This window comes from Corvus kubaryi, unplaced genomic scaffold, assembly GCF_017639235.1.
Source record: "Corvus kubaryi isolate FWS band 111438036 unplaced genomic scaffold, C.kubaryi_AGA036_p1.0 37354, whole genome shotgun sequence".
Taxonomy (NCBI): domain Eukaryota; kingdom Metazoa; phylum Chordata; class Aves; order Passeriformes; family Corvidae; genus Corvus; species Corvus kubaryi.
Window position 1 is genome coordinate 1,949,283 of NW_024581116.1, and position 26,676 is coordinate 1,975,958.

The following is a 26,676-nucleotide window of genomic DNA, read 5'->3' on the forward strand; positions in this document are numbered from 1 at the left end:
GTCCCACCTCACCAGCCCAGGTCAATTTTTTGTGTGTAAACAGATTTATCCTCTAATAGTTTGGGAGAGACTAGGGTCATTCATCAGTCCCATAGAGAACATGCCCAGCCAGATTCTTCCCTTCTTGTGCCTGTGCAACTCAGCAGAAGTCAGAAAGATTTCTGCAGGACAGCTAAAATTAAAACAAATATGAAAAAGGGAAAAGTAATCCTTTGTTTTTAACTCAAGCAATCTCAGTTAAAAATAAAGATATTGGATAATGCATCACGTGTCCAACCATGAGCCCAGCCCTGATCCTTGTATCAATGCTTATGGGAGTAATCAAAGAGGGGCCTGGTGGGATAACCCCACCTGCATTTTGAAGCTGGAGTAATGGGTAAAAGAAGTTACACAGCAGCAGATGATGCAGACAGTGATAAAAATATCACCTTGTGGCCTCAGAAATGGTTTGTTCCAGGCTTGTTCTGTCCCAGGCAGTCATGTCAAGAATGCTAAGTTATTAGGGAAAACCAAACTTGCTCTCCTACTCTCTCTGGAAACCTCTTACATACTCTCCATGCAGGTGTATTCAGAAACATTCTGCTCGTTTCCATCTGTGGTTTATTCATAGCTACAGTTCCTTCCAGTCTTCTTGGGGATAATGTTGTCTTTTGGCATAAATAACTAATTTTTTACAGAGTATAGTTCTCTAGATATCGTCTTCTCCTGTTTCTTTGGGTTTTTTTTTTTGTTTTTTTTTGTTTTTTTTTTTGGGGGGGGTGGTGTTATTTGTTTGTTTGTTTGTTTTTTTAATTGTCTAAGGCTACTTCCTTAGTGATTTGTGACTTGAGCACAAACATTTCTGCTATTTTTGGAAACATTTGTTTCTGAAACCGGAAGAAGATGGTCCCATTATCTTTCTACCTTTGTGCCCAGTTTGGTTACCGGTGTCTGCTCAGGTTACCCATGGAAGGGATTTTTGGGGTGTCCTGAGCAGGGCAAGGACTCAGTGATCCTTGTAGAACCCTTCCAACTCTGGATATTCCCTGATTTGATGAAACAGAAGGGATAAAGGTGAATGTGGTGCTTTCCCTGAGAGGATGGAATTAGATTTTCCATTTTCCAGAGGTTCTCCTTTCTCTCTTGCTTTCTTCTCCCTCACATCCAGCTTGGAAATGCCTCGATCAATGGCAAATTTGGAGAACTGTAGTGATGTGCACATGAATAAAAGTCCTTTAAAGTGTTGCTGAGCACATTGTAGGATCCACTAGACTGCTTTGGCACTCTGATTTCCAAAGAAACTCAGTATAGGCTACTTAAATATTTGAAGGCAGCTTCTCTGGTATTGCTGGATAATCAAGAGAATCCTTGCAAATAATGGTAATTCTTATAATCTGGCTTGTTTCCTTTTTTTTTTATAGTGAAAATTGGTCTTTTTGACATGGGGGGAAATTCCCTAAAGAAGTGTTCCCATTGTGCTGCTTTGGAGCTCTTTCCTGGTAGTTGTTTGCACCTGTAATGAGCATTAAGTGGTGCCCTTTGTCCTGAGACTGCTTGGAGAAGTCTTGGGAACTTCAGTCTTAAAAATCATAGAATTATTTATGTTGGAAAAGATCTCCAAGATCATCATGTCCATTTCCCCAGCACTGCCAGGTCCACCACTAAACCATGGCCCCAAGTGCCACATCTATGTGTTTTTTGAACACGTCCAGGGATGAAGATCCCATCACTTCAGCCTGTTCCTTGACCAGCTTCAGTCTGGCCATTCATTGATTTCATAGCACAGACAGTTAAATTCAACTAATTTCTTTTTGTAAGTCCAAGTCCATATATTTGGCTACAAAATGAGGCATTGCATTGTGCTCTTAGTAGAGAGAATATTTTTTTCTTGCTGCTTTATACTTGTTTTTGCACAGTATAAGATATTTTCTGTTCTCTTTGGGATGACCCCTCCCACAAAGCTGTATATATACCTTTATTCTCTCGGTGAACAAAATTCTTATACACTGCAGGGAATAAAAAGACAATTGCAAAACTCCTCTGTTTTTGGTTTATGTAGAAAAAGCACTTTCTTTTACACTGAGTGGTGAAGTGCAGGCAGGAGGCTGTTCTTAAACAACAGGATGAATGAGAATCCTGTAACTGTCTTGGGGATGCTGTCATACAGAGGAAGACCTCCCCATGCCAATTGAAATTCCATTGCTTTTCAGTTGTGCTGAGTATTTTTCAGTTAATTTGGCAAAGGGTTAGAGGTGTGACAAGCAGGAGAGGCAGGGACTGATGCCAAGAGACAGGTTCAGCTTCTTTGGGCACTGGGCAGCATTTTGCTTGTTAATTCTACTGACTGTAGCAAATGACTTGCATTTGCATCCCTTTCAAGTATGTGTAGGAGGGAGGAGCCTGGACCAATTTGTCTGGTTTAATTATAGATGTTCTACCCACCTTCCTAATTGCTCCTTCATTAAGAAGTAGCTTGTTTCTTTTTTTCCCCAGGAGCTAAAGATAATCAACTTTTGTTTGTTTCTGTAAATATTTTTTTTCTGCCCTTGAGGAGATAATTATTTCTATTGTTGCATGAAGATGGTGGCCAATACAGGAGGAATAATTAGAGCAGATGGCTGAAAACACTTCCCTTGTAAAAGACATCTAGTATAATAAAATACCTCCCCTCCTCTTTTGTCTCCTCCAAATACATGTTTTTCTTTCCTTCAGGTGGATGGGAGTTGGGTGAGGGGGTGTAAATCTTTTCCTGATGTATTAAACTGAGGAGCTGTCAAGAGTTCACAGCCTGGAAAGTGAGCTCCCTGTATCCATCACTGAAATTAAAGTGTTTTCAAACGTGGTGTGCAGTCCCGGGTCTGTGGCGTGGGGAAATCTGCGCTGCACTCCATCACTTGGAATGTTAACCTTGTCTCTCTGTGGTGACTGAGGACAGGAACACTTGCTCTCCGTACTCGCTGGTTAAATGGCAATCTGTCAGCACCAAGGAAAGGCTGCTCTTGTGGGTGTCAATCTCTGCTGTGTGGGCAGCATTCCAAACCTTTGATCATTCATGGATGTGCTCGCTGGGACAAGGGAAACTTCCTCCTGCTAAAGATTGCAGGAACCACGCTCTCCTCCAGGTCCTGTCAGCTGGGTCTGGGGGAAAGGATAAAACTGTCTGCTGGGGGTGGAGTTGGTGGGAAAACCCTCCTGATTTCAGGTTTCTCCCTCTGGCCATGCCACAGCTAACCCTCAGCTGGAACACACAGCCTGGAATCATGGAATGGTTTGGGTTGGGAGTGACGTCAAAGAATGTATTCTTCCAACTCCTCTGCCGTGGGTAGGGACATCTCCCACTATTCCAGGTTGCTCCAAGCCTAATCCAACCCACCCTGGAACACTTCCAGGGATGGAGCAGCCTCAGCTCCTCTGGGAAACCTGTGCCAGGGCCTCACAGTAACGAATTTTGCTTTAAAATCTAGGGAAGAAGGGAGAATATTGAGCCCAGCAGGAAGCAGGTCTGTGTTTAACTACATAACTGCTTCTTGGTTTGGTTTTAAAATTTCTTTTCTGGTCAGAGGATGAAAGCTCTTGTCTTTGTGCCTGTTAACTGTTGTTGCAATCCTTTTTTGGGGCAGTACTCTAAGCAAACCCCACTTAACAAATTGTAAAGTTACTCCAAAGTGTGATCAAATGATCTACACTGTGTCTAAACAGGAGTTTCTCAAACCTTTTAAGCCCAAACCTTGCGTTCTCGTATCCTTCCCATTTGTGAATTGTTTACCAGCCTGGGTGGGAATTACAAGTTTCTCACTGCTATTTATTCATTTGTTGCAGTCACTGCTGCTGTTTCTGAGCCCTGGTAGTTACAGGCACAAGCTGAGAAACTGATACTGAGAGATTGTGTCCCCAAAGGCTGACAGAAAGGCAAACCCAGCCTGGCTGACAACAGCAGCAGCTAAAACACATAAAATGGAAAGAAATCTGCCTGAAAAATGAAAGAAGAAGGTACAGTAGGCAGGAAGGGGGTAAGATGCTGAACTCCAAGGAGACTGTGTGTCTTTTATTGTATGCTATGAAAGTGTTATTTTGCTTTTACATAATTAATTGTTTCGGAGATGTGATTGGGAAGGAGTTGATACCCCCCCAAAACTAACCTGTGTTATAACAAGCTATGGGCCTGGTACACAAGGTTTGGACTTGATATGAGTTGTGCATAGAATCCTAGAATATTCTAACCTGGAAGGGACGTGCAAGTATCATTGAGTAGAACTCCTGGCTCTCACAGGACACCCCAAAAGTCCCCTCACGTGCCTGAGAGCTTTGTCCAAATACTTCTGAACTCCCTCAGGCCTGGGGCTCTGACCTGGGGAACCTGTTCCAGTGCCCAAATTCCCTCTGGGTAAAGAACCTTTTCCTAGCAAATAAAATTTGCTGTATGCATGACACACTCTGAATGGATGTCAGAGTTGGAAAGCACTTGCAGGACTCTGTTCATTGAATTTTCAGGTCAGATCCATTCCCTTCTCCTTCTGCTCTTTGGTGCTCCAGGAAGAACTACTGGGGTTTCTTAGGGATTCCCAGTGCTGGTGATTTCCCACCCACAGGAGGTTTCTGCCCATATTTTGCAGTTTGGTTCCCTACTGAGTTTGTGTCGTCTGCTATGCCAGATTCAAAATATGAAATGTTGCCAGTGTGGGTTTCCTATCAATGTGTGATGTGAGGGCACACCGTGCAACAGTTTGGGCGATGATTTTACATGTTCAGTTCAGGTTATAATTGCTTATTTAACTCATTAAATTGTATAAAATATACACCTGGAAGAGACTCATGCCCCAATTTATCTACTGGTTGTCACAAACCTTGCAGGACTGCAGCATCTTTGTGGTCTTGCTCCTCCTGTTAAACCTTGTTGAAATTGGCCACATTCAAGTGTGAGCTGTGACAGTGGCACAGATGGCTGCAGAGATGTTATGGTCTCATAATCTCTGTTTCCTCCAAATCATCTTTCCAACTCTGGTACACACTGAAGCCAGAGCACGGAGCTGCCACCTCACTGCAGCAGCTGCCACAAGCAAGCTCCAGCTTCACCATTCAGGGTTTGTTTTATGCCAGCTCCTCTTTCTCCCATCCTGACTCTCAAACTCCCTGCCATTTTTCCTGAAGCTGGAAAAGGCACAGGAGGAAATGTTCAGCACCAGCGGCTGACACGCAGCTTTCCTTGGCTCTGCAGGTTCCTCCTGGTTCTTTCAAAAAGCACACGTGGGGTGGGCACTCAGCCGCAGCCCTGGCACTTGCAGCTACTGCTGCTCTTCAGGCTTACTGGGAAGTATTTCAATTAAACACCAGAGGTCAAATACAGGGTGCCAGGCAGAGGAAGAAAATGGAAAAAGAAAGAGTTTTGCTTGTCTCAAAAAAAACTAGTGAGAAGGATGTTTTTATCATGCTCAGCTGCAGGCAGAGGGAAAGGCACTGGAGTTTCTGTGTGATGAAGATGTTTAGGACATGGCCATACAGTTCTTTAAGAGAAGAAATGATTGTCTCAGTGTTTTTTCTTTGGGGTCTCAGGTTAGTGGGTCCATTCCTGTGGTCACAAGAGCATGCTCAGACTGCAGGGCTGCAGAGCCCCCCATGTCAACCTTAGCACACAGAGATGGTGGCATTTGGTGCCTGTAGGGTCAGTGAGGGATACAACCAGTTCCACACTGATAACAGATCAACTAGACAAGACAGCAGGGAAACCAGAAGGGCCAGGGAAGAGCATGGGTTTCTAGAATTGTGACTCTGCCACCCGCCCTGCTTGATGAGAGGTATGCAATTATTTTATGTGTTAGTTCATGTTATTTTACCATGGGCTGCTGAAATGGAACTGGATGTAAACACCACCACCATTCAGCAAAGAACTTAAGAATTCTGTTGCAGTTGGAGATTGAACTGTGTTTTTCTCCCAGGAAACAGGGAGGGTAATCCTTTGGGATTCACAAAGTCGAGGAAGGCTGTACTTCACTGAGGTGATTCAGGGCAGGTGGCCGTTTCACTAAACTTGCATTAGACCACACCCTCTTCTCTCAAAAGTCTTAAGGAAGTGCTTTTTCATCTTAGGGAAGAGTGCAGGATTGCAAGAGAAGGGTCACCAAACAAAATTGTTTGATGTCTTTCCTCAATCCCTACACAGTTGCCTTCTCTCTAACCCCCCTGTACCTTCCTCTGTGCTGTGGTAATTTAAAATATGTTCCTTGACCAAACCCCCTTTTCTCCTCCTAAAACAGATTCTTTGGATTTATTCTCTCCATGGCAAGGGAAGGGTAGTAAAAGTGCTTATAAACAGCTCTTGGTCTTGTGTTATTAGCTGATGTTCATCTGTTTAATTTTATTTATGAAGAAAAAAAGCACAAATCAGAAATCACTTGAAAGACACAGAGGCAGGTTTGCGCCTGACGGTGGACTAAGCCAGTCATTTTCTAACTGGAAGCCTTTAGGTATGGACTGGGTGGAAAAAGAGAATTTTATGACCTTGATTAACTAATTTTATCCCTCTTTGAGGGTGGTGAGGCCCTGGCACAGGTTGCCCAGAGAAGCTGTGGCTGCCCCATCCCTGGGAGTTTCCAAGGCCAGGTTGGATGTGGCTTGGAGGAATCTGATCCTCCAGAAACATGAAAGATGTCTGTGCCCATGGCAGGGGGTAGAATGAGATGATCTTTAAGGTCCCTTCTAACCCAAACCATTCTGGGATTCTGTGATTGCACTGTCATGTATGAATACTGAGACTTTTGTTCCAGATGGAGTTGGTAGAACTGAACAGGCATTGAGGCCTCTAAGAAGTGACAGCAGAAACCGATCAAGAATAGCTCAAACACTGATGTTAGGTAGAGAGAAGCTTAAATGAAGAACTAAAGTGTTTTCTAGTTAGGAATCTTTAGTTGCCATCTTAAAAGAAAAAAAAGTCAAATTCAGAAGAGGAATTTATTCTTCTTAACTCTTGCAAGACTTCTATCAACAGCTCACTAAGTGCTAGCACGTGGTGCTAGGAAGAAGTTCTGGTACATTCCTTACACCCTGTTTGCCCATTACAGTTAGTTGCAGGATTCTAAGTGACTTCAGAGGGTCAGAGTGATGTCGGAGTGACTTAAAGGCATTCAGCAAACCTTCTCAACCAAGTGTTCCAGTGGATGCCACCATTTCACAGCTGCATCAACCAGCGTTTTGCTGATGGCATTGGCAGCATTTGTTCCAGACAGGAGTTTATGGAATTTGTAATTTTGTGCTACTGTTGGCTTGATAAGCAGTGTATGCACCTTTCTATGAACTGTCCCCTCCTCTGAGACAAAAACAAGTTTAATTAGCTGTTTTTCAGTGGATCTGTTGTATATTTTATGCAACCTGCTTCATAGCATTGTCACTGAAGAGCAATTCACAACCTCGCTAGAAAGATAGTGGGTAAAGGCATCTACCCTTTCAGCTGGAAACTTGTCCTAAATCTCTGAATTATATAAATATGTGTTTGCAACTAATGAAAATTAAACTTGTCCTACTACACTTAGCAACTCAGGAGTAATTTTACTTCTGTAATGATGAAGTGGTTTACTCCCTCTGACACGAGGATTTTAGCTCCCAAGAATTTTTCACTGCATGTGCATTAATGCAGTCCCAGGCTTCAGTCTGAACTGAACCAAGTTAATTCCATTTGTAGAGAAATCATAGAATGGGTCATATAAAATCCCAGCATCCAGCCAGTGTGGATATCAACCAGGTGTAACATTTAGCCTGGGAACCATCACCCATTCCCTGGTGTAAATAATTAGAATCATAGAATGACAGAATGGTTTGGGTTGGAAAGACCTTAAAGCTCATCTTAAGGTCCATGGGCAGTGACACTTTCCACTGGACCAGGTTGCTCAGGGACAGCACTATGGGAAATATTCTATAAAATATCAGGCACATAAAGATTAACCTGACAACAGCAGAGTAAAAGAGAATAATGATCATAACACCCCCATTATTGATTCACCTCAGCTGCAACTCCTGAGCAAAAGCTTTAATGCACTCGATGTGCTCTGTTTGAAAACAGAGTAACTCTGTTTTGCTTTTGTCTTGAGGTTATTCTTTCCACTGCTGTTTCGGATTAGCACAGCCCAGTGAGGACCACAAATATTTCCATGTCTGGTTCCCCCCGCCCCCACCTCAGATGAGTTGAGGATGTTCTTCCTGGTTCACATATGAGACTAAATAATATGTTTTGGATGTCTATGTCCACACTTTTGCACATGTGTCCAGGCAAAAATATTCACAGATTCTTCAAGAAATTCACCATCAGGGCCCTAAACAATCTGGTCTAGTGGGAGGTGTCACTGCCCATGGCAGTGGGACTGGAATGAAATTGTTCCAGCCCAAACAATTCTGTGATTCTATAAAACCTTCACTGCAAAGTACATGCTTGAAGTTTAGAGGTGAGGAGGAATCTTTAAACTCAGGCATAATTTTACCATTCTGCACACCATGAGACAGTCTATTAGCAGTTTTCAAGTTATTCAGGGCTTTATTTGGGACTGCTGTGCTCACCCTCAAAGCAGAGGCAATAATAACACTGGATAAACTGAGAAAGCTAAAAAGGTATTTGAGAGGAGGAATGTCTGTCTAAATGCAGATGAGCGGCAGGAGAGCCTTTGGAAAAAAAAAGCTCTAAAGCAAAATACTGCCCATCCAGCAGGATGTTTTAATTCTAAGCTCTTCAGGCTATTTTTATGACATTGCCAGGAAACAGCAGTGCAGTTCTGCTTTTCGGGAGGCAGAGAGAGACACACGCCAGGAAACCTGTGGTCGGTCCGCAGCCAGACCTGCAGCAGACCCCTCATTCCCCAGACCAGAATGAGACAAGGGGCAACCCCAAACTGTGACAGGCATTCCTGAAGGCAAAGGACCTCTCCAATGCCAATATCCCTCTATTCCTTTGCCTTACCCAGGATCCCTCTGGAAGTCAGCTTGCCCAGAACACCGTGGAGGAGATGCCAGTGCCACGCTGGACATGGCACTGGCATCTCCTCCACTGTTCCCTGTGCAAACTGACTTCTGGAAAGGTGGGAATGGGGTGAGCTTTGAACTTCTCTGGTTCTCTTTCCAGCTTGCCCTCCAGTTCTGTGGCCGGTGGGACGAGGACTCCAGCTGGCCTGCTGGCCACCAGCCGCGAGATGGCGATAACGTCACGATAGAGGAAGGCCGGACCCTGCTCTTGGGGACCACCACGAGCGTCCTCAACCTGCTGCATCTCAAAGGTCTGCAGGAGGGGGGTTCGGTGCTCTTCCTCTTCCAGGGCTGGGGTTTCTCACGGCCTTGATCTCTCCTTCCATTCCCCAGCTCCAGCACCAGAGGAGACACCTGGTTGTTCAGGCTGAGCCTGCTCTCAGTAGATGCAAGGGGGCAGTGATGGGGGACAGGGCAAGAATTTAATTATTCTGTGTGCAGAAGCAATTGTTTATGCTCTTTGAGGCATAATGACAATATAAGCAAAAAGGCCTTTTTTCCCCTTTTTTCTTTCCCCAGCCAAAATTTCTTCTCTCCCGTGCAGTGTTCAGTGATAATGGCACTGCTGGTAACAATAATCACCTCTGTTCTGATCGGCATCTTTGAGGCACGTGTGCCACAAACCTTTACAAAATCAATGGCATTACAGAATTGCAGGTCACAGCTGTCGAATGCACTAAATAATCCAAAATCCTAGAGCACAGCTGGTGGGCAGTAGGTAAATAACTGAGCATGGTTATGATGGGAAGCCCTGGATCTGCCAGATTTATGTAGCCATACATAGACCCAGAATAAGTGTGAGAAATCTCTGTGGGTGTCAAAGTAAGAATTCAAAGGACTCGTAATTCCATGCCAGAAATATTCCCCCCTGGAAGCTAGGTCCTGATTGTGGAAACTACTGTACACATGCCTGGTATTAAGGGAATAAGTTGTGCTGGTGAAAGTGCTTGCTCAAAGTTAAGCCTCTGCTGAAATAGAGCTCAAAAAATGAAAACAGGAGTTTTTATATGTGTAAAAACTTGGATCTTTGCTGATAAAATTGCTTTTATACCAAAATGATATTAAAGGCACTAGTTTTTCATTGACATGATGGTGAAACTCATGCATTTGACAGTTATTTTTAAATTTAAATTTGAATGATAGTTCCATAAAGATAAATCTTTGCAAGTTCATCCCTATCGTGAGAACATTTCCAAAACTGATTGAACATGCTCAGTCAATGTTCAGAGGTTTTCAAGACTTGCTACATGAGACATCATTCCTGCTTAAAAACAAAATTAAAAATCAGCTGAGAATTTGAGATTAAAAAAAGGTGAAACACTTTGGTACAACATTTTTCCCCAGTGAAAATCTTAAATTTGTGATTCAAGATTCTTTTTAGATTCATTGTGATTATGACATACTTTAGAGGAGACAGGTCAGAACACCAGATTCCTTTTGGCTGCAAATCTGGATGAAGATTTTGGGGCTCAGTCACTGACTTTGTGCAGAACTGGGGCACAATATTGGAGCAGAAACCCTCTGAACTTTGGACCTATTCAAAGGCTCATTTGATCTATGAGTCAGCACTCATGAAGCTACCGGAGCTCTGATTGAATTTAATGAAGTCTGGAGTAGTATCTTTATGGCTTTGTCTCATCTGACATTCAAATCATTCCTCCTCTTTATCATGTTTTCCAAGAAGTCTGGTTTATAATGTCAATTTAGTTAGAAAAGCAGCATTAGAATATTCCAGATGTGATTATATTCTCCAATGTTTTGTAGCAAACAGAGTAACCAAACATTTTAGAAGCAATAACCTGCACGGGAATTTTTTATCTGAGTTTTGTGAAGTTGCCTGTTGCATCCACTCCCACTTCCATGGGTTCTCTGGCTGTTTACCCTTGGTTAGATTTGGAATCAAGACATGCCAAGATCTACTCTGAAATAAGGCCGAGATTTATCTTTCTTCACCTTCCCTTTTTTTAAGTTGTCCAGCTCAAGGGGGCTGTTTGGGGTCCTGTATTGATAAAAACACGTCACCAAAGACTTGTTCGTCTTAGGAATTATAGACACCCATCTCAAACTGAATCACAGGTGATACCTCAGAGCAGCAGCTACCAACTCCCTGAGCACATCAAATAATCAACCGCTTTCCCCAGGTGCAAGATGGGCATGGCAGTAAACCCCTAACCCCCAAGGAAGGTGGAAATATGTCCTTTGACTGAAACATCCCATTCCTATTCTACCTGGAGAGTTTTTCTTAGTCAGTGCTGGAGAATGGGATTGAATTGTAGCTCTACTCCCTTTGGCTTTCATGACTCAGCATCAGGCTGTCTGTGCACTCTTAAGCTGAAAATAAAAGGCTTTGTAGATGAAAAAACCCTGTAATGCTACTGAACCCACTGCTGCTACACTGCCCATTTTCTGGTGCTGTATCCAGCAAACCCAACACAAATTTACAGGCCCATTGATTGAAATTACCCTTCTCTTAAGACACCACAAGGATTTTGAATACTGCTCTGTGTTGTCTCCTTTTGATGATTTCAGCATTGCAGGAATTATTTAGAGTGTTAGAACAAGGACACCAATTTCACATGCAGTCTTAAAGTGACTCTTCTTTGGCTGTATTAATCTATAACTCCAAATACACAGTGGTTCTGGGCATGACCAGACTGTCTGGGCAGAAGATCTGGAGGTCAGAACAATAGGAAAATAGGATTAGGCAGCTGGGTTCTGCTCACTGCAACAAGGGCTCAGCAGTTTCTCCCTCCTCCTCAACAAGCTGAGCATGAACATGTGGATATCGAGAGTGGAAAGTTTAATAGTCTGGCTGTGAAACGGCTCAGACAAGACTGATTGGGGAAGAGATACAAGATAGACTGTAGATAATTCTGTATGTTCAGCAGATTGCAGTTATTTTTGTAATCCTGGCATCACAAGTATGGAAATATTTATGATAACCCAGGACAGATGGAAATTTCCTTTGTGTGGCTCTTATGCTGGAGGAACTTCTTTGTGTTTGATGGGATGATACCTCAGATATGTTGTTGCCTTTCTTTGAAACTATAGTGGTCTAGGGAGGTCTGGAGACCAAAAAAAAGAAGCTGTCTGGTTTTTCAGGAGTTCCTTGGAGGTGAATTTTGGGGTAACACTGCCAGTACACCCCGGTGGAATTGAAGATCCCCACCTGGGCTGTTGCGCTTGCAATGGCAGGTTTGAGGTGGCCACTCTTGCAGGCATAAGGGAGAAGATTGCTTTGATCCTTATAGTGGGAAAGGCTCAATTTCACTTAAAGAATCATTTAGGTTGGAAAAGATCTCCAAGATCATGGAGTCCAACCTTTGACCAAACACCACCTTGTCAACTAGAGCAGAGCACTGAGTGCCACGTGCAGTTTTTCTTTGATTCTCTGACTCTGTGAATATTTTGAATTTCTTGTAATCTACGCTTTGATCAGACTGTGGCCAGAATGGATCCTGTGAGTAAATCTGGGAGTAGGGAAAACACAGATATTGATTTTGCTTGTCTTTTCCTCGCCTTTGATGCCATTAGCAACAAGCATCAAATATTCACTGATACACTGACTTCAATAGTTGTCAAGTAACCTCCCTTCAGTCACTGCTGATAAATATTGGGTTTTAATTCAGTGAAAGAAGGAAAAATCTTTTCCCTCTGTTTTCTTGTCTATGGCATCAACCAGTCCTTAAACTCATTTTTAAATCCCTTGTCAGTAGGCACAGTTGGAACCTGCTCCTGCCATGGTGTTTCCTGTGCCATTTTGAACAATCCATTTGAATATACATTGTGATCCTTTTTTTTTTTTTTTTTTTTTTGCAGGCATTTTCCAGTTCATATTTTCTTTTTTTAATCAGGCAGAGACATTACAATTAAAATACCGTAAAAACGATTCTGGCAGTATTGCAATAAGCATGTTTTTTAATTAAAGAAAGAACATGGGATGTACAAATAGTACCAGCTAATGGGAAATTTCATCCAATGTATTTTTTAATTGAGAGTTAAAAGGAAGAAAAGTCAGCTCTATTTCTCTCTGTCACTGTGTGATATTTTCCTACATTGATTATTGAAGTCTCACCATAACAGTCTTAGAGCTTTAAAATCCTGTCTTTTTTCATGGAAAACCAGTGAAAGGCATCAGTTCTTTATTTTTCAGTACGTTTTTCTGCAGGGATTCAGTGTTAGCCAGTAGTGTGCAACCCACAGTGGTGGACATTCCTGGAGAAGGGGTTCTAAGGTCCTGAGTCAGTAGCAATTTAAGGTGCGGGTCTTTTCACATCCTCCCCCAGCTGCAAACCCTGGTTCATGTTTGGGTGAGGGCTGCAGGTTTCTTTTGCCATCATGTTCCAGATGGGCTTACAGGATGTATGTTGGACTCCCAGGGCTCTCACTTGCCAAATAAATTGATTTGCTGCAACTTCAGCAGCTCTTGAGACTCCTCTGGGATGTTGCATGATGAGCAGATCTGTGGAAGCTAATCCTGGCCAAGGAACTGAACATAGCTCTGGCACAGACTGAGCAGAAACCTGAGGCAGCACCAACTCCTTCCTCTAATCACTGTCATGGAAGGAGGAAGTCACAAAATCACAGACTGGTTGGGTTGGAAGGGACCCTAAATCTCATCTTGTTCCACCCCCTGCCATGGGCAGGGACACCTTCCACTATCCCAGGCTGCTCCAAGCCCCATCCAATCTGGCCTTGGACACTTCCAGGGATCCAGGGGCAGCCACAGCTTCTCTGGGCATCCTGTGCCAGAGCCTCCCCACCCTCACAGGGAAGAATTTCCAGATGTGCATTTTTTGAATGTCTATCATTTGGGGACTTGAAACAAGTCCCAAGGACCTTTGTTTTCATCATACCTCTGTGGGTGGTGTTTACCTGGTGCCTTCACAAGGCGCACCTGGAAGCTCCTCAGTTCGGTCCCAGATGGTGTCAGATGAGCTAGAAGCCACCCTGGAGCGTCCACACCTCTTCCTCACCAAGTCAGCTCTCCTCTTCCAAATCCATCAAAGGTGTTGCTAAGTATCTCAAAGGCCAGCTGAGAGCTGAAGAAATGGAAGGAGTTCTTTGAAGGAGACACACCCATGGCAGCACCTTCTGGGCTGCCAATCCAAATTGCCTCTGCCTGGCTCCTGAGTTCTAAGGGAAAAGCCTCACCAGCTTCCAAGGGAGCACGTGCCATCTGAACAGATGGCTGTGAGTACAGCAAGCCAAAAAACAAAGGCTTGTCAGGCTGGGGAGATGAATTCTGTCTGAGAGTACTGAAGCAGCTGCTGGTTCCTCTCCCAGGAATGGATTAAGGCCTCCATCCAACAAAATGCTGGAATAAAAGCTTAACTTGTGAGTATGTTAGTGATGTGCTGGTGGAAATATGTAAGCATTTGAATTCAGAGCTAATCCGGGATCTGTACCTGTGTGCTGTGAACATGGAGGAATGTTTTGAGGGAGGTACAGGATGAATTTTGGACTCTTGGTTTGAGCAGCCTTTTGGATAGGGCCAATATCACAGAATTCCCCTTTGCATCTTGTTCAGCCATGGTCCAACCAGCAAACAACTTTCCTGGCTCATTGGAATGTCCTATGAGCATGTCAACAGGGGGCAGGTGACAGATCCATGAAATAATTAATTGTCTTTCTTGAAGCTCATAAACTCTGTTTTCCTCTTTCTGTACACAGCAAGATTTTAGTTGCTTTGGGATTTTTTTTTCCTGCTTGGAGGCCCCACCAGGGACACCCTTGGAGCAGAAGAATGAGCAGTGAGAGGGCTGCCAGCACACTGAAGCCTTGCGGTTTTACAGGATCAAGCAAAGCTATTCCAGCTCTGGCAGTGGCATCCTGCTGTTTGCCACTCAGGGATGCTGGCCAGGAATAGAACTTCTGAGCCTGAGCCTGTCTCATGGGAGATTCTGTGGCTTTGTCCTGTGAAACACCAAGTGAGAGGAGCTGGTAAGGGCAAGCTGAAGGCTGCGGGGATGTTATTCATGGTCATGGAACAACCAGAGCAGATCTCCCCTGTGATGGGAAGGAGCAGTCTAGGTGAGGGGATGAGCTTTCAATCTGCAAATCCCCTTCCATGCAGAGGAAATTTCCTGTTAATTGAAGATTATGACACAGTAGTGATATATAAGACCATTTTGTTGATACTCTTCTACCACTTGATTATTGAAAAAAAAACCTTGAGACTATCCAGCACTGTTCTTGTAGTTTGCTTGCTTTAATACCGTATTCGGCTTTACATAAATAAGTAGAATTAAATCAAATATGAAGTGGAAGTGAATGTCTGAAGTAGAACTAAATATAAACATGTTACTTTTATCCCAGCTCCCTAATGAGCTGTTCATTAGGAAAAATATTGACAGTGAATGCAAAGTGTGGCCTCAAAAGATCATAATAGAAAAGGTCTCCAAATTAAAGGTGTACTTTGGAATGGGGACTTTGCTTCTCTCCAGTTTCAAGAAATCTCTAGAACAGTCTGCACCACAACCTAAATGAGGGATAATGACATTGTTTTTATGCGTTATGAGAATATCTATATTAGAATTATTTTTTTATTTAAAATTAGGTTTTTGAGAAGGGATATAAGCCGCTATGTCTGCCAGTGTGAATCTTCATGACAGAGGCAAGAAGAAACTCCCCACACCAATCCTCCCAATCCTCTACTCTGTCATTATCCTTTTCTTTTTTTATTCAGAAGTGCATAATGCAGCCTCTTGTCATAGTTAATGTTTTGGATACCTGAGCTGTGGCATTGCATGAGTCAGTTCATGCCGCCTGACAGAGAGAATTTTTAAAACATTCCCTTTCCAAGACCTTTACTTTTGAGCGTGTCCTCCACCATTTCCCAAGGACGTCAGGAGGTAAATCTCTTTTCACAAAACCAGTGGTGTTGTAATTATCCTTTCAGCAAATTAAACCTCCCACCTTATTATCAGGTTTGTTTTCTTTAATATTTATTTTTTTTAAATTATTTGGTCTGGCCACTTCTCCCCTCCTGTGGGACAGATGGAATTGCCTTGTTGTTTTTTTTCTTTCTTTTCCTCCTTTTTTTTTCCCTTTGGTAAAGACAGATAAAGAAAGATTTCTTTTCTGTTCGTGCAGAGGTGGAGGCTAATTGCTGGGTTAATTGAGAAGAATGGTGCTTCTGATGTTCTCACAAAGTATCAAATAGCCTCAACATATTTCTCCCCTCTCTCCCTCACTCCACCTAAAGAGACCCATTGAATTTGCACATTAATGTACAGAAGTGATTATGGGCTTAATTGTATTTATTTTGCTTGGTGGGGAGGCCATCATAACAGTGGTTGATTGATTTTTATAAAATCACCCTCAAGGTCATGTGTAGGACTTTGCTTTCCTGCGCAGCCATAACAAACAATTTGAAGGTCACAGCCAAAGGCTTCGTTGAGCAATATTCCTGCTTTCTGCTTTCAGAGAAGGGGTCAAGTGCAATAAAAGAAGGAAGCGTAACTTTTATTTTCTTTTTAGAAAAAGGGGAAGACAACCTTGTAAAGCAGAAACTGTATATTTATTCAGACCCAACAAAAACCACAGAGGGTTAGTGGGACAATATGCAATTTTTGGACAGAAGAATTTGTAAGTTTGGCCAGAGTTTTTTTTACATATAGACTTGATAAATGGTTAAATGAGTCCTTCCTAATGCTTTCTTTTCTGTTCTGTGGTGCTGCTCTTCTTTTATCCTCAGCAGTTGAAGTTAACTTTTTTCTCTGCATTATCTCCCAAAGACTGAGCACCATTTGGATTTGTCCTGAGAGGTTTTCAGAAGCTTTGCAAAGAGCCAGGTGACAGTGGCATTGTGGAGTGACCATAAGTGTAGCTCATCTGACCATTTTCTAGGGTTACATGCTGGGTCTGACTGCTGCTTCTAAGGGAAAGCAAAAGAGTCACATACAGCGAATCCCACAATCATAGAATGGTTTGGTTGGAAGGAACCTTTAAAACCATCTTGTTCCAAACCCTCTGCTGTGGATAGGACTCCTTAAACTAAACTGGGTTGCTTAAAGCCCTATCCAAGCTGGCCTTGAACATGTCCAGGGGTGGGGCAGCCACAGCTTCTCTGGGCAACCTGTTCTAGTTCCTCACCAGCACCACAGGGAAGAATTTCTTCCTAAAATAAGGGCTTCTGGTGTTCGAGTCGCACCAGCAGAGGTTTAAATTGGATATTAGGAAGAATTCCTTTACTGAAAGGGAAGTCAAGCAGTGTAACAGACTTCCCAGGGGAGTGGTGGACTCACCATCCCTGGAAGTGTTCAAAAAATGTGTGGATATGATGCTTGGAGTCATGGTTTAGTGGTGGACTTGACAGTGCTGGGTTAATGGCTGGACTCAGTGACCTTAGACATCTTTTCCAACCTCAATGACTCTGATTTCCCCCTGGACGGGTCAAACCTGAGGCCAGGTGTGCACAGCTCCTGTTGGAATTCCAGCTGCTCCTGGAATGTGGTGGGACTATTGCTTGTACTTGCACCTAGTGCAGAGCAGTCAGCAGCAGCCAAGCTTCTCTGACACTCAGAAATCCACAAAAGATATGGAAAGTCTTTGATCAACAGCTTGAAAATTTTGAATGGGAAAAAGGTGACTGAAACTTGGGAAATCTTGTTTGAGACAGAACAGATTTTGCAATCAAAAGATAGGACAACTGTCTACCAGGCCTCCTGGTTCAGTGGTACAGCACGGCAGCAAATTAAAATACTCATTAAAAATTGTATGAAGAGAGGTGGAAACAGAAATGACTGTATTTCACTGGGAACAGAGCATAGGAAGTCAATAAAGACCTTAGGGAAGATGTCTTTTTTTATGTTAGGAGTGAAATAAATCGCAGTGATTTACAGTTCCATTTATAGATTGTTGTGATAAAATTATTAACACTGCTGCTATAAGGCAAAAGTATTTAATAAATATTTCTGTTCTCAGTATGGGAAGGAACAGGATGGTAAATTAGATCACAAGAGGAAGATGGACCAGCAGTCCATTTATTGCCAAATAATGCTAATAGAATGAAAACATTAAATATTCCCTCAAGAATACACATTCTTAAATCAACAGGTCCAGTCTCATTCAAGGGCTTTAAAACTGCTGCTGGAGTAAGATATCTTGTGTTGTTTTACATGAAACAAGCTGAAATTTGTTCTGGTTCATCACAATCTATGCAGTATAATTTGCAAAAACTCTATATAAAGGCTCAACATTAATACATTTGTACATAGAAAAGTATGTCTAGGGAAAGAGACAATTTACACATGGGGGGTGTTGGTGTTTGTGAGAGCAAACTTGTGGTTCCCAGTGGTTATAAGCAAGAAAATGTGGGATTTATCTCTTTCTTTGATTAAGTGTTTTCTATTAAAAAAAATATGTAGAAAGCATTCAAATCTAGAAAGAAAATATTTAATGGGTAGTCCCCATTCAAATACTGGCTTTGTTATAAGCCTAGGAAATGAGGACTAAGTTAAAAGACTTTGTTATAAACTTAGGAAATCAATGAAACAATGAAAGCCCCTCCATGCAAGAATAAAAAAGGAAATCAAGATTAGCAGAATATGAGCAATGGCAAGCAATGATCAAGGTAGTATTTAATCTGTTTTTTATATCAGAACTTCTTTCCTTCTTTTTTTTTTTCTTTTTGTCTAAATACTGCAATTAAACCAGATGTCTGATCTCCCTTCATCTTGCTAAAGGTTGGTAGCATTATCACAGAATCATGGAATGGTTTGGGTTGGAAGGGACCTTAAAGATCATCTGATCATCTTGTTCCACCCCCTGCCATGGGCACAGACACCTTCCATTAGATCAGGTTGCTCAGGGTCCCATCCAGCCTGGTCTTGAGCACTTCCAGGGATGTGCAGCCACAGTTTCTCTGGGCAACCTGTGCCACGGTCTCACCACCTTCACAGGGAAGAATCTGTGAGGCAAGAGAGCCATCTGTGTGGTAGGTAGAGAGATCACCATTAAAAACTGCTTCCACCAGTAGCAAGCTGGCTATGGGATGAGCTGGCACAGTTACCAGCTACTTCACACAAAGGGAGCGTGGTAGACCCTCTGTAAAAGGTCTGAATTTTCCAGACTTTGGGAATTTCCCTAGTAGCCCCTGGGAAACAAGCTTGACCTAGGAAGGCATATCCCATGAAATGAATGAGAGTCCACTCTGTCCACATCCACTGTAAAGATAGTGACAGTGTCCTACACAGGAGAGGAGATATGAAAGGAGATAATGGAATAAACCATCCTGAGGTGACAGACTGGCATTTTCAGCTCACTCTAGGCAAGAACAAGAGAGGCATTTGACAAAACTGAAGAGCTTGAGTAAAAAAAAAAAAAAAAAAAAGGCATGGAAATGGCTTTTCATGCACTATGCATTTAACCCACAGAATTCATTGCTTCAAGAAGTCGTTGAGACCAAATATCACAAAGATTCCAAAGACCAGTTCTTTATTACTAGCAAATCTTATCCAGTTATACTAATAGTCGGTAGGAGGAAAATGTTGGCAAGGAGATGAAACCTTATGCTTTAAGGCGAAGCTAACCTCTAATTAGGGATTAAAATGAGCTTTTTATGGGATGGGGAGATCAACTCACAGCCAGCTAAGAGGGAGACGTGTCTTATGCTGTATTTGGAAGCATCTGGTTTCGAACAGCAGCTGGAAGAGTTTGCAGGATTAAATCAACCACTGATCTAAACAAGTTGCCAGTTCTTATGTTCCGAAGCCGGTTTCCTCTACCCTCTCCCAGTCACAAGTAGGTTGTAATCTAAAAAGTAACATAATACAAATTAAGTAGGAATATCCCTTTTCACATGAAGTGACTTAGTCGGTTAAAATTGGGATTTTCCAAACACAACTTCCTTCCACTGTGGTTGCAGAGTCTGCCCAGGCTGACTGGCCTTGCTCAAGTCTAGAAATGCAGACTGTTGTAGAATCAAAAAATGGACCGGATTAAACAGGTCTGTAAAAGTTGGTAAATTCTTAGGGGAAAGCACGGGGCAAGGTGGAAATATCACAGAATGCAGTAACATTTTAGCCTTTTAATTTTATTGCAAACCCCTCTGTTTACCTACTTCTCACAGCTCCTTTGACTGTGAGAGAATGACTGGCTGAATATATGACTGTGTTTTGTTCTTCTCTTGTCTTCAGGTGGCAAACTCTTGTTCACTGGACCAGGACCTGTAGAACTGCATGCTCATTACATCCTGGTCTCTGATGGAGGAGAGCTCCAGGTGGGATCCCCTGAGGCCCCTTTCCATCACAAAGCACACATCTATCTCTATGGCAGCCTCCATTCTCCACCATTATTTCCATATGGAGTCAAATTCCTGGCAGTGAGGAATGGGACCCTTTCCATTCATGGTGAGTACATTTTTTTTCTTGTCAAAAGCCAAGGACAAATGGATAACAGAAAACAAAACGAAGGAAACAAGGAAAAAGGGTTTTGGAAGAAAAATAAATTGATGAAACTTTGGTCATGATTCTCACAGAATCATGGAATTGGTTGGGTTGGAAGAGACTGTAAAAATCATCTCATTCCAATTCCTTGCCATGGGCAGGGACATCTTCCACTATCCCAGGTTGCTCCAAGGTGCATCCAGCCTTGTCTTGGACACTTCCAGGGATCCAGAGGTAGCATCAGCTTCTCTGGGCAACCTGGGCCAGGGCCTTACCATCCTCAGAGGGAATACATGCATCTTCCCAATATCCCATCTTAACCCTGCCCTCTGGCAGTGGGAAGCCATTCCCTGTGTCCTGTGCCTCCATCCCTTGTCCCAAGTCCTTCTCCAGCTCTCCTGAAGCCCCTTTAGGCCCTGGAAGGGGCTCTGAGGCCTTCCCGGATCCTTCTCTTCTCCAGGTGAACACCCCCAGCTCTCCCAGCCTGGCTCCAGAGCAGAGGTGCTGCAGCCCTCAGAGCATGGCCTCTTCTGGACTCATTCCAACATCTCCACACCTTTCTTATATTGTGGCATAGAAAAATTTAAAGATGGAGCTTTTTTTGAACACTATGAAATATGGGTATAAAATGGCCAGTTTGGTCATAGAATTCAAGTCCAAACTCAGCATGAATCAGAACATTGGTGCAACGCACATTTTTCGAGTTCTTCACTAGTGGGCTATTTTTAAAGGCTCTAAGTGTCACAGAGGAGAAAAAGAAATAGAGAGAAGCCATCTGAATGTCTCATCTTCCTTCTTCCTTCTGAACGTCTCTTCTTCCTTCTGTTTGTGTGTCAACCTTCCTGTTGGTGAACGTTCACACCCTCCAGCAGGGCTTGAACTTCCACCCTGTGCCCTACAGGCAGAGTTGTTGCTGGCTGAGCACAGAGACGTGCGGTTCTCAGTCAAAAATGAAGTCAGGCACCGAGAGTAACATCTGAACACAGGCAGGGAGTGAGTTGCCCCTCTGTGCCATCGTCCTGCCAGCTCACAGGAGCTGAGCAAAGTTAAGAGAGGTGGGGTTGGGAGTGAAGGCAGTGAACGGATGTTTTCTGAATCAGGAGAGAGGAGCAGAGGCTGGGGAAGGAGATCCTGGCAGGGGCAAGAGAGGTGGGGCTGCACCTCAGCACCACATCAGGTGCTCTTGACCCCTTCATCGAGACACAGCAAAGCTCAATTATTTACTATCTGTAAAAGGCTTCAATAATTTCAGTGAAGTGGCTTTGCAGAGCATTTCTACCCCATTTCCTGGAGGATCTCTGTGAAGGAGGGCTATTAAAGCATCTTGGCTGAATTGACTGTCCGTTACTGGCCATTGAGTTTCACACAGTTATCCCAGCCCTGAGCTCAGTAATTCCCCTTAGATTAAAGCTTGCCTTCCAGAAAGGCTTGATCTTTGAGGACATCAAGGGAGACAGAAATCAGCTTTTTCCTTAGAGGCTTTTTCCAGGGGATTAATTTGGTTAATAATCCTTTTTTTTTTTTTTCCTTTTTAAAGAAAAGTATTGAAATGTCTGATTTGAATTTGCCTGACAACAGCTTTTGCTGCTTCACTTTCTATGTCTTCTGCTACTTTGAAGTGTCCTTCTATCCCTGGTTTGACCCCAGTAAGCCAGGATTTTGTCCTTAGATTTTCAGCAATTTACAGCACAAGCCTTCACTTTTCCATGCTTTTTGTTTTCTAGCAATGTAGGAAAAGCCAGTAGCAACTCCTGGCAGCTGTGCCTCCTGTGCTGCTTCTCCTTTCCACTCCAAGCCTGTATCATCTTTGGCTTGGTGACTCCATCACCCTGAAAACTGAAGACAAACAGGGCAGAGTGCATTTTGCTGTCTCACATTAGTGATGTGATGGAGAGAGGCAAACCCAGGCATCCACATCAGTACCTTTGAGTCTTTTCTCACTGATATTTCATCTGTTTTACTCAGTGCCATAATTCCCAGTGAGTTTCCATTCCCTAGGAAAACAAGAAGATGAGGTCTGCAATCGAAGGATTACTTGGATGGAGATATGTGGAATCAGAGGTGGCTTGACCCTTAGTGGAAACATCTCTTGGTTTCAATTTTTTATAAATTATTGGGTATCAAAAGGCTTGTGTTGGAAGAGATGTTAAAAACCATCTAGTCCACCCCCATTCCATGGGCAGGAACACCTTCCACTATCCCGGGTTGCTCAGGGTCCCATCCAACTTGTCCTTGGACACTTCCAGGGATCCAGGGGCAGCCACAACTTCTCTGGGCAACCTGTAGCAGGGATTCCCCACCCTCACAGGAAACAATTCCTTCCCCATATCCTATCTAAATCTGCCCTTTGTCACTTTGAAACCATTCCCCCTTGTCCTGTCCCTCCAGGCCCTTGTCCCAAGTCCCTCTTCAGCTCTCCTGGAGCCCCTTTAGGCCCTGGAATGGGCTCTAAATTCTCCCTGGATCCTTCTCTTCTCCAGGCTGAACAACTCCAACTCTTATTCTGTTGTTATTCAAAACCAGTTCTTATTCAAGAATTCATATCAATTTCTTATTCAACAAATCCAGAGTAGCTGAGAAGTCACTTTTAAGCTCTGCACAACGCTCAGCCCTAGTGCATGGCTGCAATTATTGTTCATTCAAACCATGTAATCTGCAATTTAACATTGAAGCAGTAGAAGCCTGCTACAAAACATGACAGAAAGTAGTGGGGTCCTTTACTGGGTTCATATTGCTGACATGGAAAAAAAATCTACTGTTCTGTCTTCAATTTAGCATCAGTCTGGTCTGTGGTATAGAACAAATCATTGAGCATGACAGCCCCTTTCATATGTATGTGTGAAAGAGGCTGACATGCTCAGCAATATACATTTGTGAGATACATTTATATACAAGAATATATATGTTATCTCAGATCAAAATCATTAAATAAGCAGGTTTCCAAATTCTTGGCTGTCTTGGCGAAGACAGGACAGAGCGCGTTTTAATTCCTTTTCTCTTTCAGACTGGGAACGTTGGGGGATGCTCTGCAGCTCTGGTTGAGTTCAGATTGTTTAGTAAGCGCTGTCAGCTCCTCACTTTGATATGTTAATATGACTAAGGGTTTCCCACAATTCCCTCATGAGTGGCAGTCCTTTGCTCCGGTAGTTGTAGCAGACTGGGAAATTTCACTGTTGCCTTTGGCTTTAGCCAACTCCCCTGCCAGTCAGAGCGTGCCACCCATAAACTGCCTGTCAATCACCCGTCACTTTGAGGAGGGGGTTTCAGTCAGCCAGGGCAACTCGACTTTTTGACAATGTAATTATGGCCCTTGCATCTGCAGTAGGGGCCTGAGCGGGGCTGAGAGAGTTTTATTGATTGTTCAGAAGGGAAATTTATCACTGTCTCCAGCTCCATTCGCGCTCTATTCCCTGAGAAACTCTCCTGACAAGCTTCGGGAGAGAAGTTCAGCATGGTGGCCTTGTCTGTTCTTGTGCCTTTGTCCTTCCCAGGGAAACTGGAGACACCAGTGGATGCTGAGTGGGGGCAGGAACTGGGTGCAGAGTGGAGATGCTGCATCAAAACAAAGAACACCCAGCCTGTCCTTGTGACAGCTGATCTTGTGGTCCTAACACTCTAATCATGGAATCACAGACTGGTTTGGGTTTGAAGGGACCTGAAAGCTCATCGAGTTCCAGCCCCTGCCATGGGCAGGAACAACTTCCACTATCCCAGGTTGCTCCAAGCCCCGTCCAACCTGGCCTTGGGCACTTCCAGGGATCCAGGGGCAGCCACAGCTTCTCTGGGCACCCTGTGCCAGGGCCTCATCACCCTCACAGGAAGAGGTTTTTCCCAATATCCCATCTAAACCCACCCTCCTTCAGCTTAAGATCATTCCCCCTTGTCCTGTCCCTCCAGGCCCTTGTCTAAAGTTCCTCTCCAGCTCTCCTGGAGCCTCTTTAGGCTCTGGACGGGGCTCTAAATTTTCCCTGGATCCTTCTCTTCTCAAGGCTGAACACTCACAGCACTCCGAGCCTGGCTCCAGAGCAGAGATATTTCCACACATTGAAAAATTTTAAAGGTCTTCTCCATTTTCAGCGGTCCTGGTAGATGATCTCATTATTCCATTGTGTCCCCTCAAAACAGACTGTGCCTCTTTCAAAAAAAGACCATCACTTTTGTCAGGCATTTATCTAAAACTTCATGCCAACACTGTTGTGGTATTACACTGTGTTGTTGGTTGTTACACTCCAGATTAAAAACATGCTCCATTCACCTTGTCCAAACCATGAAAGGTGTGTAGTAAAGAAAAAGCTATGTCCTGAAGGTTTTGGTTTAATAACTTATTATAATCACGATAATTTAAGCAGGGGTGTCAGCAGTCATTTCAATGCTGTAAAGTCATGGCTAGTCCTGCTGCAAAGAATGGCCCTGCGCGTGCAGTGGAGAAAATTACATTATAGAGGTAAATTTGCATGACTTCTATCCCAGATTTCTCTGCAGCCAAAGCAGTCTGATACTTTTTCAGGGTTAGCTCAGGGAAAAAAAGTGGTTTTTATCAGTTGAACCAATTATTAATTTTAATTGCTTTTAATCAATAATAAACCACAAAATATTTGTGAGCTGTGCACTGTGCTTTACAGAGCCTGTGCATTCCTCCAGAGATCAAACATTTAATCAAATGCCTCTTGCTTTGCCTCCATTAGGCAGTGTTATGTATCTGTGCCGAGTTTGAGATTAAGAGATCATAGACAACATGAGAGAATTTGTTCTGCTTTACTCACATATTAAAAAGAAAAGCTTCCCAGGGGGAAAAAATAGGGAAAAAAGTATCTAGCAGGGGGTTTCAAGATAGGGTGAAGAGATCTGTTAGAGAAAAGACATTTTTTACTCTACTGAAATGCTCTTCTATTCAATAAATATTATTTTTCACTACCTGACTTTCCTGATTTGCACACCCCTGCTACACCTGAGGTTGCTGCTGTTCCTTAGGTGCCAGTTATCCTGCATGGGAGTTGCAGGAGTCTTTTTGCCTCCTGTGACAGTGTTTTTCCTTTCCAAGACCTTGACTTTAACATGATGCATTAAAGCAGATGGCTCTGGAACAGAAGGCTGAGCTGCCTTGAATCCCCTCGTGTTCACCGGGGGTAAGAAACTGCACTTAGGCACTTCCCATGGAGTAACTAATGTACAATGACTTGTGCCTTCACTTTCTTATTCACAAATATAAGATGACCATTAGATTTTAAAGACCTAGCAGATGGGGGAAAAAAAAAAAGAGTTGGGTTCAGGGCAAGCTGCTGTGTCTTTCACAGTTTGCCCTTCTTTCTAATAGAGATGCATCTATTATCTTTGATTTAAGCTTAAATCAGTTGATTTGTGTGTTGGTGCTGATCTTAATGAGGAAAATGTGATGCAAAGGGGACAGAGAGATGGGCACTAATATATATATTATATAATAAAGATAAATATAATATAGGTAGTAAAGATAGTAATACAATATAACACAATATATACTATATACTCTGTAATGGAATAGAATAGAATAGGATAGGATAGAATAGAATATGTACATAGGCCATAGCTAATATATTACCTTGTGATTCTTGACAGGGTGTAGGTCTGTGGCTTGCTACAAATGTGGGTGCATATTATATTTTAAATAATTTCCTCCTTCAAACTTTCAAATATACATCAAAATATCCCTAGCAATTCTTGTCCCAACAAGAAATAGGTTATTGGCTGGAGGAAGAGAACACCCAGCTGCAAATTCAGGGTTAATTTCCACCCTAGGTAGGAGAAAGGCTGCAAAGTTTGGGCCTTCCAGGCAGGTGGTGGAGGTGTTCAAGAAACAACTGGATGTGGAACTAAGTGCTCCTGTTCAGCTGGCAAGGCAGGGATCAGTCACAGGTTGGACTCAACCCTGGAGGTCTTTTCCAACCTGACTGATTCTGTGATTCTCTGAAGTTTGGCAAACTGAGAGGCCTGGACCCAGCCCTGGCTTTCCACAGAGCTGCAGGCTGAACAAGGCAGGGACCCTCCCTTTGGGCTCACCCTCACATTTCCTGGTGCCAAAATCTCTTCCCCACCCCATTTTGGGGATGCAGGAAGCTGATCTTAGCCTGGCAATGGTTGTGCTGCCCCACATTCCCACTCCTGCAGGGAGATATTCCCTGTCTCATTCCGCAGCAGCGCGGGAGATGAACTGGCAATAACACAAAGTGTTACCAGCTGTCTGCAGCTCCCTGCAGGATCCACTGTCCTTTCCTGCCACAGCTGGAGCTCTTTCTCCTGGGGTCTGTCTAAAGACGTTTTCCTCTGTGGCATC

General features: G+C 43.3%; 1 protein-coding gene across 2 annotated transcripts in view; it reads left to right on the top strand.

Moving 5' to 3' along the window:
* PKHD1 (PKHD1 ciliary IPT domain containing fibrocystin/polyductin) overlaps nt 1-26,676 on the top strand; it is a 236,131-nt gene that overhangs the window by 67,554 nt on the left and 141,901 nt on the right. For both annotated transcript variants that reach the window (XM_042032908.1, XM_042032909.1), the window contains exons 36-37: nt 9,080-9,230; nt 20,121-20,333. In XM_042032908.1, coding sequence (XP_041888842.1) covers nt 9,080-9,230; nt 20,121-20,333 — 364 coding nt within the window. The remainder of the gene's footprint in view (nt 1-9,079; nt 9,231-20,120; nt 20,334-26,676) is intronic.